Source organism: Ascaphus truei, chromosome 1, assembly GCF_040206685.1.
Source record: "Ascaphus truei isolate aAscTru1 chromosome 1, aAscTru1.hap1, whole genome shotgun sequence".
Classification (NCBI taxonomy): domain Eukaryota; kingdom Metazoa; phylum Chordata; class Amphibia; order Anura; family Ascaphidae; genus Ascaphus; species Ascaphus truei.
In genome coordinates this window covers 43187898-43203478 of record NC_134483.1, presented here as the reverse complement: position 1 = coordinate 43203478, position 15581 = coordinate 43187898, and the positions used below count along the sequence as shown (strand labels likewise).

The window sequence follows — 15581 nt, the reverse complement described above, 5'->3', positions numbered from 1 at the left end:
TCCTGTCCACTGCCCCCCCCCCCCCTCCTGTCCACTGCCCCCCCCCCTCCTGTCCACTGCCCCCCCCCTCCTGTCCACTGCCCCCCCCTCCTGTCCACTGCCCCCCCCTCCTGTCCACTGCCCCCCCCTCCTGTCCACTGCCCCCCCCTCCTGTCCACTGCCCCCCCCCCTCCTGTCCACTGCCCCCCCCCTCCTGTCCACTGCCCCCCCCTCCTGTCCACTGCATCCCCCTCCTGTCCACTGCCCCCCCCTCCTGTCCACTGCCCCCCCCTCCTGTCCACTGCATACCCTTCCCCCCCGCTCCTCTAACCCTTCCCCCCCCCGCTCCTCTAACCCTTCCCCCCTCCTCTAACCCTTCCCCCCTCCTCCACCCCTTGCCCCCCTCCACCACCCCCTCCTCCCCTTCCCGCCGCCCTTCGCCTTCCTGCCCGCCTTACCGCCTCCCCACCCCCGCCTCTGCCTTTCACCCGCCCTTACTCCGGCCGCCTCTGCCTTTCACCCACCGCCTCACAGCCGCTGCACGCACTCAACAGACACCCACCACACTCGACACATACCTGCCGCCACACACACCTGCTGCCTCCCGCCCCTACGCACCGACATCACTGTCCCACCGCCTCCCACCCTAGCAGGACCCCCACGCACAGACAGCACTCACAACCCACGCGCCACCCGCCGCCTCACACCCTAGCAGGACCCCCACTCACAGACAGCACTCACAACCCACGCGCCACCCGCCGCCTCACACCCTAGCAGGACCCCCACTCACAGACAGCACTCACAACCCACGCGCCACCCGCCGCCTCACACCCTAGCAGGACCCACACTCACAGACAGCACTCACAACCCACGCACCACCCGCCGCCTCACACCCTAGCAGGACCCCCACTCGCAGACAGCACTCACAACCCACGCGCCACCCGCCGCCTCACACCCTAGCAGGACACACGCCTCACATTTTTACATCACTTATGGCACCAAAATATACATTGTACTGTGGTGTGGTTACAATAAACCATTTTTATACAACATCGTATTACATTTTCTTCCATCTTTCTTTTCAATATTATTATCCAACCTTTACAACAAATACTCACCTATTGTTCCACAATTTATAAATAATACTACCTATTACGCATTTACATCCCGGGCAACGCCGGGTCTCTCAGCTAGTATATAAATAAGTATGCAACCAATTCAGTGGCACAGGAGCTGTGACCGTATACTATAATTCCTCAGCATGAGATACCTCACCCGCACCCTGCAGACCTGCACCGTGTTAGTAATGACTGTCTGCTCTCTTTCCTATTTGCATTAAGTTCTCCATTCTTAAAACTTGCAGTGTTTCGCGGAAAACATCCAGAAGGAATTGAGCATGTTTCCAGCGGACAAGCGGGGAGATGTGGTCATTCTCTTCTCTGCTCACTCATTACCTATGTCTGTAAGTATGTTTTTTATTTATTTTTTTGGTGATCTTGGCTTGTTTCTTGGTTGGACATCTGTGTCATCGGAAAAATCATTACATTGCGTTTGGCGCTACAGGGTCAAAAGCACTATTCTGATAATGCAGAAAGGTAGAATATATAAAGGTTATAAGGCGCTTTAACTTCAGCAGTGCTATAATAAAATGGAAATAAAATGAAAAACACTATTATTGAATTGTAATCTTTTCACTGCAGGAACTTCTTCTTTACTCAAGTCTTCTCTTTTTGGAACAAGATAGTGCACAACCCCAGCGCGATACCCCACACTATACTGTGAGCAGTGATTTAGTGTTGATAATTATGGTGATCTGAAAGTATAAAATAAACAATATCCACAAATTAAACTATTACAAGTGTTCAATGTCCACCTCCTATGGTGAAGTCCTGCCGCCTGGAAGTCTCCAGGATTGTCCAAATCCTTTCTAGAAAATAGTCCTCCTTGGCGCTGGTCCTCCGTAGCCAAACAGTAAAGTTTTACAGTTTGTCATCAATAAAGTATTGAACAATTCTTATAGAAAGTCTGCTCTTATAGACACTGTGATTATAGAGCGTGAAGGAAAACAGTGGTCTAGATTAGCGGGGCACGCCCCTCGGGGGGGGGGGGGCGTGAGATTTGTCTGGGGGGACGCGGGCGGTTGCAGAGGTCTTGCGCTCCTCCCCAAGGCATTTCAATTAATGCCGGGGGATCGCGTGAGGCCCCTGCAACATAAAACTTACCGGGATTCAGACGCGACTCCATGGCAACGCTGCGTCAAAATATGCCGCGGGGTCATGTGACGTCAAATGACGCCGCGGGGTCATGTGACCCCGGAGTGTCATTTGACGCAGATGCTAGGTAGGAGAGGAGGCGCGAGACCGGGGGATGCCAGGCAGGGGGGCACAGCATCAAAAGTTTGAGCTCCCCTGGTCTAGATTATTCTGTGACATCCTTGGTGGGGGGAGGGGGAATTAATATATGATCATTATTTGACCCCTTATGTGCATATAGTACATAGAAACATGTCGAGATATTCTTGGATGTAGTTAGAACATTTTTATAACTAAATAACCAAGAGGAAATTGTTAATGTGAGTTTTACCAGGAAGTAATACATTGAGAGTTACCTCTCGTATCCAAGTATGTCCTGGGCACAGAGTTAGGAGTTGGAAACTCATTTGGAGACAATGCAATGCAGGATTGCATAGGGCAGTACCAGCAATTGCATATGAGAGAAGAAAATAATTGACACAGCCTTCTCTATTTGGAGGTTATTTATGAAAGATGGCAAATGGGGAATTCTGCTTTAACCGCTCAGTTTTATGCGTAAAAAAAAAAAAGCTGTATTTTTTTTCCCTTGTAGGAAAGAACACACAATGGTTAGGTGTAACATGATGAAATAGAAACACAGGAATAACTGTAGTTGTATATAAAAAAAAAAAAATCTTGTTGCATCAGTATGTGTGTTTTTAACTCTTCTATGGGGGAATACGAGCACAGGTAACAGGATTGAGGCACATGTTGGCGCCTTACAAAGAAACAATAAGAGTAACTTCATGCATGTCTTGTCTAGATAAATACTGACACCTTGTGGCAACATTTGCCAGATTTGAGCAGCAAATGTGCTTTATGTCCAGGCTTCATAAAGCAGCAATCCCACCCACGCATCTGTATGAAAACCAACCTGCAGGAGTTTAACGCTTCGCTTTTGTAGTATCTTGCGTAACATCTCAGACCCTTTCTCCTAAATGGAGTTGCAGCTTTTACAAATGACAAACGTGATGGAAAGGGCCAGGATAAAGGCAAGAGATCAATGCGGACTGACTGCAGCTGTAACTTAGCGCAGGGGCGGCCAACTCCAGTCCTCAAGGGCCACTAACAGGTCAGGTTTTTTAGGATATCCCTGCTTCAGCACAGGTGGCTCATTCAGTCTGTTGATTGAGCCACCTGTGCTGAAGCAGGGATATCCTGAAAGCCTGACCTGTTGGCTCTTGAGGACTGAAGCTGGCTGCCCGTGCGATTGCGGTTACTTCCAGTGGGCTGGATCAGCATGATATAGTTGTGTGGAATTTTTTTTTTTTAATAAACTTTTTAGATGTAAAGCAACAATTCCCTCTCCTCTCCCTCCTCTCCCCCCCCCCCCCCCCTCCATCGCTTTAGGGTGGCTTTTATATATTTATTTATACATTTTTACACTGGGTGTCTCCGGAGCTGAACTGTGTTATTTTTTGCTCCGGGTTCCTGAGATACTGTTTCAGTTGTCTGTTTCTTCTCCTTTTTGGGAAATTGGAAATGGGTGCCAAATCTCACGGGGCCTGCAGGCCAAAAGGAAGCCGCAGCGTCAGAGCGGGGGTGAGGTTGCGGCTTCCAATTGGGCGGCCGTTTTTAAAATTTACAGCAAGTAACACGGGCAACTGAACGAGTATGTTTCTCAGGTAGCGGGGGGGTTGAGGGAATTTAAAATGGCGCGGGTTTACTTAATTCAAACACCAGTTCTGATATTAGGGCAATAACACGTGACTGTTTTTGGTAAGCGTGTGCAACTACATTGAATTAGCCAAGCATGGGGGACAATTGAGCAGTAAAGTTGAATAAGACGAACGTTGCATTGGCACTGACTGATCTTGGAAGAAAAACAGGGGAGATAGTTTTTCATGGTACCTGCAGAAACAAATTTCTATCTTTTTAGGTTTTCTTTAGTTATATATTTCAAAATGACTATTATAACTTATGACATGACTCGTAGGGGGTCTACTTACCAAGGCAGAAGTGGTGCAATTCTGGGGCAGAAACAACCTTTTTTTTTATTTCAATGGGCGTTTTTTCTTTGATAAATATGTAGTAGATTTCTTTAAATGTTTTTAAAATTGTTCATCATATCAGTGCATCAAACCGTGTAACATATATTCTCCCTGCCAACCCTTTATAAAATAGGTCTGTATCTCTGTAAAACAGAGCGAGACACATTCACTGGCCTCTGATAAGGGGTATCCGCCCTCAATCCCGTGGTAACTGCTATTCAACTCAATGTCGGCTAACAGTGGATCGAGTCCAGATGCACTTTATCAGAGTTTAGTGAATTAGGCCATAGTGACTATACCATTAATCGCGGTATCTGCCATTTGAACAGGTCTATGCCCTTATTAGTGCTTTTTGTCTCGTAGAGTAGCTAGTCGGTGAAGCTCAAGAAGGCCATGTTCTGTCACACCGTGACTGATAAGAGAGCCGTGTTTTTCATCTCAGCTATTTTGTGACTATACACCAATCTTCAACATCTCGAGCATAGGTACCTCGTACCTGAGTGAAATACGCTATCACGTACTTAAATAGGCTCACATTTCCTCTCCTGCTTTTTACAGGTCGTCAATCGAGGAGATCCATATCCACAGGAAGTTGGAGCCACTGTGCAAAAAGTTATGGAGAGGCTTGGTTATTGCAACCCCTACAGGCTAGTGTGGCAATCCAAGGTATGTAACCATATGCCAGAGCGGGCACTGAATGTAACAATGTGTTCATGATCGTAAATAGTGAAGATCTCCAGCGTCGGTGTGTGTGTGTACGAATGCATTGAAGAGCATTATTTTTAAGCAGGAATCTTGGCTTCTTTTAAATATTTTTTTTTTTTTAAGACAGAATGGAAGCCAGCGGGTCCCCCAAGCATTTTAGCTCCAGGAATCACCTGCATCCCAAGATACACACGTGAAGGCAGTGCCTTTCTATCAGTCCCCCTCCGTGGTTTAAATCTCAAGGGTCCCGCGTACCAATAGAAAGCTACAACTTGTGGCTTTCTCTTGGACGGTCATTTAAAACCCAGCACAAATCTAGGAAGTAACGCTGTTAGCTTTACGGCCAAGTATCTTGAGAACCGGTGGATCCCTGAGCTGAAACTTAGCTCTGGGGACCCCCTGGTTCTGATCCTATAAAAGGGGGGATCAAATGGCGCGGTGTCTGCTTCAAGAAAATCTACATGTATACAATGCTGTGGCAGAGATTTCGGACTGCAGTTTCAGAAGGATTGAAGGAATATTTATGCTGACAAAATAGGAAGGAGGGGCTTTATAAAATAAATCCCTTGTACTTTAATAAGAAGGTGTAATAGTATGTTTGCAAATAAGCAAAAGCGTATTTAAATAAAGTAGTATTTATTTGTATTTATCCGCAAATAGGAGATTGTGTGTGTGTGTGTGTGTGTGTGTGTGTGTGTGTGTGTGTGTGTATATGTTTATATGCATACATACACATCCCTATATAACCATGGATAACCGTTCTGATTCAGAACTTTGGGTAATTCACTGCTGCGTCATTTAAACATTCTAGCATGGTGGAACTAGATAAATTAACAGGTGTTTCCCACAATCTTTAAACCACTTGGGTGTTTATTTATTTATTTTTTACATGAAATTAGATTTTCATATTGTTCTTTACTTTTTATTAAATCCATTTATTTATTCACCTCCCCCCACCCCCCCAACGTTTCTTTTAATTGGTCTTTAAAGTGTTCAATAAAATTGAGGTAATGGAGCTTCAGAGGTGGCCCACACCTGTTATTAACATATTTATTTAAGGTATACATGGCTTATGCTAAGGTATGTGATTTTTATTTGAAATGCTTTACAAACCTGCTCCAAACGACTGCACAGTTGTTTCTGTACGATCAACGAGCCTGGGTCTGTTTTTGTTCTTCTTAAGAAGAAGAAAACAAGGAAATGGTCACTGTGGCTTGATATTCAGGAAATGGATTACATGTCGGACATATTCCACCGTTTCGTCTGAATATCAAGCCACAGTGCCCATTTCCTTCTTTTCCTCCTTGGATCCACTTACCATAGGGTTAGCGGCAAGAAAACCCCTTGGATCTATATCGCTGGTATTTATGTACTCAACCCTCCAACTATTCAGCTCTTAAATGAGTGCTCCTATATAGGATTTTTTCCTATTATGAAGAATGTGATGAGATTCAAGGTAAATCCTTCTTTTTATTTTTGACGTTGCAGGTTGGGCCGATGGCCTGGTTGGGCCCACAAACTAATGATGCCATTAAAGGCCTCTGCGAGAGAGGAAATAAGAATATCTTGTTGGTTCCCATTGCTTTCACTAGTGACCACATTGAAACGCTCTATGAGTTGGATATTGAATATGCTCAGGTGTTAGCAAATGAGGTAAAGTAGACTTTTCTATAACATATGACTTTTAGTAGCTGACTTGGAATCGGCTGATGCAATGGAGTCTGTGTATGTGGCAGCGAGGTGCTATTTATCACACTTCTAAGCCACTCAACGTTCAGTTACCGCCGGATTATAATTCACTTTCAAACTATGGCAGGGTGCATACTGTATTACACATTTCAATATGAGGAATATACAGTAATATCAGAATACCATGCCAGATCTTCAAAAGACGGTATTTCACACATTTTGGTCCCTTGAAAATGTTTGTTTGCTCTAAATATTTAGAGAAATTGCAAATATTTTCAGCATCAACATATTGATCTGTTCAGGGGTGAAATCTGATCTTTTTTGTACGTGACCTATGCTTTGCGTTTCCCTACACTTTGCGGGGGCGGGGGGGTGTTCATTAAAGTGTGATATTGGGAGTTGTGCGGTAAAGCTCCAATCGACACTGATTTCAATGGGAGTTTTGTTTCTGTGCAATCACAATTTAATGAATAACCCCCTTTATCTCCATAGATGTGTGGTGTCAAGAAAAGTGTATTGTACCTAAGAGTATCCTCATTTTATAGCGTATGACATTCCCCTTGCTGGCTATAATTTGCCTGTTAAAACTCTTAGTTCTAACAAGTAGGAGACTTTAATATTTCCAAAACCGAGGACCTTCCCTGTGGTAACATCGTATGTGTCCTTCAGGGGACCCTAGCTCATAAAAGCTGAATTGTTTCTTTTTTTCATGTTGAGATGTAAAGGGCAAAGTGTTACCCTATTGAAGGGCAATATTCGCAGTGCATAGATCTCAACATATAATATCCGTTAACTAAAAAAACAAAGTGTATATAACTGTGCGTGTGGGTATCTGTAGAGTATTTCTTGCTTTGTGTAGATCTCGGGATACCAAGCCGTGTTGCATAGTAGAGGAGGTTGAAAAAAAGGACACGTCCAAGTTCAACCTATGCTAAATTTAGACGACAGATACTTTATCCTATATTTGTACCTACAGTATCCTGATCCTGAGGAAGGCAAACATAAAACCCCAGTGAAATTTCATCTAATGATGTCTCATAAGGGGAATAAAGGATACAAATCATATTTATAGAGGCGGCCACTTTACACTTTGAATATCCTATTATGTCGATCTTGGGTGTCAATGTCAATCACTACCCAGTAAAGTGGCTAAATAAAAGTAGTGGTGTATTTTTGGAAAGTTTAAAGTAATGTCTATAATAATAGGAAGGGGGAGGAACTTTCTAAGATAACGCTCTTCAAAAATAAATTAATTTGGAGTAGTACGTTTTTGTAAATGCATAAGTAACAGTACTTGGTGTAGAAATAAAGTACTGGTACTCTGATCCCCCTACTCCCTTCACATTTCAACACCTGGCCCCATCTTTCCTGCCAGAACCACCCATTTCCATGTCAGATCATGCTGTCCCTGAGCTGAGCCTCCCTGAATGTTTGTTTTATAAATAAGTGGAATAAAAGCAAATCTATTGAGACAAGAATGCTTGACAATTAGAAACTAGATTTTGATGCATCATTTTCACATTTTGGAATAAACCATAAATAATCTATTCAAATACGTCCTGGTTTTCAAGTGTGTAAGAACGATGGCGGATAAAGTACATTTCTCTTTTCTTCCTCTGTTTTTAGTGCGGAGTTGAAAACATCAGACGGTCAGAGTCTCTTAATGGAAATCCATTGTTCTCCAAGGTACCAGTATTGTTAAACTTGCTTTAATGCTATCGACTGCATCCCTGTGATTATTGGTTCCTACTTCTAACCACTGCAACAATGTGTGAAAATCTATTCTTTTTAAGTGGGCAGAAGTCTAGCTCAGGATAAACAATGCAGAGCTTGCACAGACACTATATACACCTTGAAGAATTAGAAGGGGCAGCCTGCGGTTTAAAGTCACCAGATTCCCATTGCAAAGCCAATTCCCACTAGTGTACGAGACTGATGAGTGGAAAACAACACAGTGCAATCAATTTGGAAAAAAGTTCCAGATTTGCATTTATTTGCTGTACGTTTCATCTTCACTATTATCTTTTCGAATATTGGTTTTCTTCACTTACACCCATCTTATCTTTCTTATCTTCCCCTCGCCCCTTTTTTATTATTATTATTTTTTTTTTTCCCTTAAACTTCTTTAGGCTCTCGCCGATTTAGTCCTGTCGCATATCAAGTCCAAAGAGATCTGCTCCAAACAGTTAAGTCTGCGATGCCCTCTGTGTGTCAATCCCGTGTGTGGAGAGGCTAAATCCTTCTTCACAAATCAGCAGCTGTGAGCGGACATAGGAGAAACGACTTCCATTCTGCAGGAAGCAACGGCAAATAAACACAAACCTTGCATTTCTTTGGGGTGATTTATAGAGCAGCAACACTTGATGATTTTTTTTTTTTAATGTAACTCCCTTACCATGTTTTTTTCTTCCTTACATGTACACCTTTTTTATTTCTATGAATGACTTTGCTTTAGTTTTTTGGGGGCATTGGCTTTTTGAGGGGAAATGGTGCCTCTGTAGAAATGGATACGCTGTGATGTTGTTGAGTCTCTGTACAATTCCTGGGGCTCGCAGCTTCTCCTTTAGCTCCTATGCTGTCGGGGGGCCCTGCTCCGCTGGTTGCAGATTCCTCTGGCTGTAAGTGTTCTGTAGACCAGAGGTGCTCAACTCCAATCCTCAAGCCTTCCCGCACCCCCCAAAACAGGTCAGGTTTTCAGGATATCCCTGATTCAGCACAGGTGGCTCGGTTGCTACCTCTGCTGACACTGGGATGTCCTTTAAAACCTGAGCTGGTGGGAGGGCTTGAGGACTGGAGTTCAGCACCATGACTATAGAGTATCTAGCCAGCAGATTGTTGCAGTGCTGGTGTGCTGTACCTGTCCTCACTTCCTTTTACAGCGGCAATACGGGTTTCATTTTTGTTTTGTTTATAACAGGATTGAAGCAGGTGTCTCTGGAGCTGAACTGTGTTCATTTCAGCTCCGGGGACCCCCTGCTCCCAGGGATGCTTACCTCCATAGGGGGTGCCTGTATGTCTTTTCAGTTTAAATGTCACGCGGGCCAATAGAAAGCTGCATCGGATAACGTCACAGCTTCCTATTGGCCTGCATGACTCGGGAAATTTAAGCCGCCGTTATGTTAAGCACGCCGTTTCTCTGACTTCGGAGATACCGGCACCGCTACGGAAGCACGTATCTCTGGAAGCAGGGGGTCCCACAAAGCTGAAATGAACACAGGTCTACTCCGATGGCCCCCTACTTCAATCCTGTAATCGCAAATGAAAAAAGAAGTGAAACTCGTGTTGCTGCTTTAACTGACCGTGACCACTATTGGGTGACACAGTCCTCATTGTATGACTGTCTGTTCCCTTATGCAGATGTAGCAAACATTATTACACGCTAGCCCTGCCCCTTTTTTCACGCGCACCTAATTAAGACAGTGGTGTCTGCTCCGGCTGGCGCGTTTGTATATCCTGCTACAACTTGGGGACAATAACGTGTGCTGCATCTGTAGCTCGTAACACCAGTAATAATATTGGGCCCGAGTTAAAATGCAAGACTCTTCGACGTGTGCAGTCATACACAGCATTGCTTTACATAGCAGCATATTGGTTTTCAGCCTATGCAGTTTCTAACTCGCTCACACGGTGTAAAACATCACAAAGGTTGTTCACTTCCTGTGCCGACATTTACATGTCCGAGAGACGGGCGAAACCGTCAAAATACGTTTAGCGGAATTTCCTGCGCTTTCCATTCAAAATCTGTTCCGCGGTGTAAAATCCACCAGCAGATTGTTCCAGCTGCAATCCGTGTGGATGAAACTAAAACCGCCATTGGATACAATCCGCTGGTGGATTTTAAGATTACAATCCGCGGAGATTGGATTGTCGATAATAAATTTTTTTTTTTAAAAATCCGTACAACCCGAATCGCCCTTTTTGATCCGCGGACTAGAGGAAGCCGCCGATTCCGCGGCGCATCCAAATCCGCCCCCAACACCCTCCCAAATGTGCCCATTTCTAGCCCTGATGACCCGCAGGATATGAAAGGGAACAGGGGAGCGGGGATATGTAAACGGCAACATGAAACAGAACATTTCAGGTACAAATATACAAACTTCATTAGTATTTTTTTGCTTGTATTTACGCTTTTATTATAATGGGGAATACAAAATATCTATTTTTCAGCTTGTAACTATTTTGTACGCTTTCCCTATAATAATAATAATACATTTGCTAGATATTTGGTGCAATATATATAGGTCAAGTCGATCAGCTTCCATGTGAATAAGAAGATAATGCTTTTAAATATATTCAGTCATATGTATGTGTATATGTTTGATCACATCATCTCCCCTGAGAAATGTACTTTACAACCTAATATGACATCATGTCTTAAGTTTTGAATTTGATTACATCTTGTAAAATGCCATCATGTATTAACCGGCTTATCTACTAAACCGTGACGGCACTTAGCATGCTATTCTGGCTATTTAAATGCACTGCTGAGTGTGTATATATATATATATTGGTGCTGCCTTGATTTAGTGAATGTGAGGATAATCTGGATTTAGAACATGATTATTATTTTTTATTTTTATTTTATTTATTATTTTTATCCATGGTCTGGATGCTGGAGGCTGCGGCATATAAATCACATTGTGTGACCTCGCCACAAAGGAAGGTTCAGTTCCCCTTGTAGAGAGCGAGATGCACGGAGTCAGATGGGCAGAAGGCACCTGCTGCATTGAGCCAGTCTCACAAATAACTGGTTTCTTATCTTTCTGAAACAGCTGAGCATGGAAAATAGTGTGATTATTTCCGATTGGATGGTGCACATGCTGCAATGTCTCGCCCTGCTGATTATCACTTAAGATGATTCCCATTTTGATCCAGCGAGCAGCCCACCCACACTGTATTGTAACTTACAATATAACCCTGTCACTCCAGGACACACTAGGGCTTAGTGCAAGGTGTTGGCAACAGTGTAACACGGGGGTGGTCAACTCCAGTCCTCAAGGGCCACCAATAGGTCAGGTTTTAAGGATGTCCCTGCTTCAGCTCCCCGAGCCTGGGATATCCTGAAAACCTGATCTGTTGGTGGCCTTTGAGGACTGGAGTTGGCCGCCTCTGGTGCTGCACAACCAGTTCAGTTGCTGTGACGGATAATGAAAATGTCAACACTTTGTACCTTTTGCTCTCGCTCGCTCTCTCTTTCTGTCTCTCTCTCTCTCGTTCTGTCTCTCTCGTTCTGTCTCTCTCGTTCTGTCTCTCTCGTTCTGTCTCTCGTTCTCTCTCGTTCTCTCTCTCTCATTCTCTCGTTCTCTCTCTCTCGTTCTCTCTCTCTCGTTCTGTCTCTCTCTCGTTCTGTCTCTCTTTCTCTTGTTCTGTCTCTCTTTCTCTCGTTCTGTCTCTCTTTCTCTCGTTCTGTCTCTCTCTCTCTCTGTCTCGTTCTCTCTCGTTCTGTCTCTCTCGTTCTGTCTCTCTCTCTCTCGTTCTGTCTCTCTCTCTCGTTCTGTCTCTCTCTCTCGTTCTGTCTCTCTCTCTCGTTCTGTCTCTCTCTCTCGTTCTGTCTCTCTCTCGTTCTGTCTCTCTCTCGTTCTGTCTCTCTCTCTCTCGTTCTGTCTCTCTCTCTGTCTCGTTCTCTCTCGTTCTGTCTCTCTCGTTCTGTCTCTCTCTCTCTCGTTCTGTCTCTCTCTCTCGTTCTGTCTCTCTTTCTCTTGTTCTGTCTCTCTTTCTCTCGTTCTGTCTCTCTTTCTCTCGTTCTGTCTCTCTCTCTCTCTGTCTCGTTCTCTCTCGTTCTGTCTCTCTCGTTCTGTCTCTCTCTCTCTCGTTCTGTCTCTCTCTCTCGTTCTGTCTCTCTCTCTCGTTCTGTCTCTCTCTCTCGTTCTGTCTCTCTCTCTCGTTCTGTCTCTCTCTCATTCTGTCTCTCTCTCTCATTCTGTCTCGTTCTCTCTCTCTCTCGTTCTGTCTCTCTCGTTCTGTCTCATTCTGTCTCTCTCTCTCGTTTTGTCTCTCTCTCTCGTTCTGTCTCTCTCTCGTTCTGTCTCTCTCTCGTTCTGTCTCTGTCTCTCGTTCTGTCTCTCTCTCTCTCGTTCTGTCTCTCTCTCTCTCGTTCTGTCTCTCTCTGTTCTTTCAGAATAACGAATACCAACGTGCTTCCCTCCCGAGGCTGTTAAGTTTACTAAACCTTTGGGGACTTTAATGGCCTGTTTTTATTTAGTTTTTTGAGGGGAAAAAATAGTCCGGCATGAAAGTTCTTCAAAGATAAAATTGTGATTGTAGAAAACTATTCCTCGTGTGGAGCTGTACATGATAACTTAATGTATGAAGAACTAGTCAATTAGAAAAGGTGTCACATTCTTCAAGGCATCTATAGCGTTCCAGGAACAATACAGCTGGGAAAGATATATAACATAGTTTAGAACACAGAATTTTTTTGTTTAGTAAGGTTAATATTAGACAGCCTTGCATCCCTGGTAGGGACAATTTCATTTTAAGACACCAAAAAAAAAAAAAAAACATCTACGGTCGTTATAACAAGTTATGCAGGTCCATTGCATTTCCATACAAAATATGGACGTAGAAAATATGTAACAGGGATTTCCTACTAACTTACCCGTCCACATGCAAGAATCAGACTTGTATATCTTTGCTGCTTGCAACTACATGCAGCCTGTAGGGAAGAAAATGAACTGCACGCCTCTTATTCTACTGTATGTGACAGAAAAGGACCAGAAGGGAAAAATAGATCGTGGTTAATTTACATTTAACCCTATAGTTAAATAGAACTACAGTGCTCTAGTCTGTATATTGCAAACCCCTAGGCTTAGGCTGAGTCCCCAGTCTTCACTGTGGCACGCACGCCCGGCGGGGGGGCGGCGCGTGCACAGCGCTACACCGCGATCTGCGGTCTGGGGGGAGAGGGAAGGTTTGCGACGGGAGGGGGCGTGGCTGTGGGTTTGCAGGGGCGTGGCCATGACGTCCCGCGGCTGGTTCGCCCTTATTGGATGAACCGCCGACGGGGGCGTGGCCACGCGCCCGTCGCAGATGTCAAGTTCAAATTCTCCTGCCTCCCTGAAAACCTGTCGCGCACCGCTGGGGAAAGGTGCGTGACAAGGTAGGGATCCGGCCGGACTGGGGGGCGGGGCTTGATAGCACAGCACACGCCGAGCCGTGCGCTGTGGCGGTGACTGGGACCGCAGCCTTGGGCTACATGCAGCCCGTGCAAAATAAACGGCACTTCTGTTATTCTATGTGACCGGGTTAGGCTCCTGGGAGAACATGCATCTGGGATTTAGTTTCTGTGTACGCACACATGTACAGTATACGTTCTGTATACGCACACATGTACAGTATACGTTCTGTATACGCACACATGTACAGTATACGTTCTGTATTTGCACACATGTACAGTATACGTTCTGTATACGCACACATGTACAGTATACGTTCTGTATACGCACACATGTACAGTATACGTTCTGTATACGCACACATGTACAGTATACGTTCTGTATATGCACACAATGTATGTGCCTTAATACTCATCAGTTTTTTGTTTTTATGAATGGTGATCTGTGTGATTTTGTTTGAATCTGCTGTCAGAAACTGGAAGGTACTTTACGGTGGCAATCAAGTGTTAAATATGTGACCTAGGTTGCCTGCTATGACATTCATATATGTTCTTTATTAAAGGGGTAGTGTCTGTTGGCTCAACAAAAATATGACCCTTTAGTAATGAACTGACACATCATTTACTTTCTTGGAACAAATGTGATCGCTCACAACGTGACAATGTAACTTTTTAGAATCGTGTGTTAAAACTTCTTTTAATAAAAAAAAATATAACACACACACACTAACCAACCCTTTCCTTTTAAAGAAAATGTGGTTTATTTTATGAAGCCCAACTCCCTTCCTTTATATCCATGCATAAATATTGTATATCTTATGTTAAAATATGGCCCATGTGGCTTTACTACAATATCTGGCCATTTTTATTTTGGCAGGCACAGTACCACTACATGCAGTCCTCGTTTTACAATGAATGGCTTATCCAACACTGTGCAATGCATACCTATGTTCATTTTTATAACGCCAAAACGGCTTATCCAACGTTCTTACGACGCTTTGCAAAGTTGTATGTTTATGTGTATATAATATATATATATAATGTTATACTATATTATATATTATGTTTTATATATATATATATATATATATATATATAATACAGTATATACACTATATAATTTATGTGTGTGCTGCATATCTTATTGCCTGCGTAAAATATTTGGTGTATTTTAGTGTTAAAAATGCCTTCAGGAACGGAACCTTTCATTTAAACAGTGTTCCTATGGGAAAACGTGTTTCGCTTTACGATGTTTCGCTATCCAACGCCATTTGGAGTAACGCATTGTGTCGGATAACCGAGGACTGCCTGTACTTAAGTTATTTTGACCAGTGTACGCCATGCTGAGATTTTATTCTCCTTTTTCTCCGTCACCGTCCAATGAAAAAGAATTACAAACGGCTCCAATTGTGTGTGAAGTGTTTTTTTATTTTTTATTATTTCTTCCCTTGACTTGATGCCAGCGCACAGAACTCTTCTATCTTATTGTCATCATTTCTAAACCTAAATAAACATAGTCCTACAATTCATATTCCACTGGAATGTATTGTCCATTCAAACGTGTGTGTGTGTCTAACAATTTAGATTTAATTTTAAGTGGTAAACAGGGCTCTGACTACAGCTGACACACAGGCAACTAGAAAGTCCAGTTGTCCAATGCATAGCAGGCTCCTTTGGCATTGAAAGGTTTGGTGCTACAGGCAATACAAGGTCTGTAACCAGCCTCGCGCTGATTTAGACCAAAACAGGTTGACCCCGCTGTCTGTGAGTCTGTTTATTGGTCATGCACTACTTTTTAATCCAAGCTTGGCT

General features: G+C 43.7%; 1 protein-coding gene across 2 annotated transcripts in view; it reads left to right on the top strand.

Moving 5' to 3' along the window:
* The window catches only part of FECH (ferrochelatase), a 35011-nt gene extending 19713 nt beyond the window's left edge, over positions 1–15298 (top strand). The window contains exons 7-12 of one of the 2 annotated variants that reach the window (XM_075586998.1): positions 1343–1441; positions 1680–1757; positions 4820–4927; positions 6455–6619; positions 8282–8341; positions 8785–15298. In XM_075586998.1, the coding sequence (XP_075443113.1) occupies positions 1343–1441; positions 1680–1757; positions 4820–4927; positions 6455–6619; positions 8282–8341; positions 8785–8919 (645 nt within the window). In that variant the 3' untranslated portion in view covers positions 8920–15298. The remainder of the gene's footprint in view (positions 1–1342; positions 1442–1679; positions 1758–4819; positions 4928–6454; positions 6620–8281; positions 8342–8784) is intronic. The other variant, XM_075587008.1, reaches the window with a different exon arrangement.
* The last annotated feature ends 283 nt before the right edge of the window (positions 15299–15581 follow it).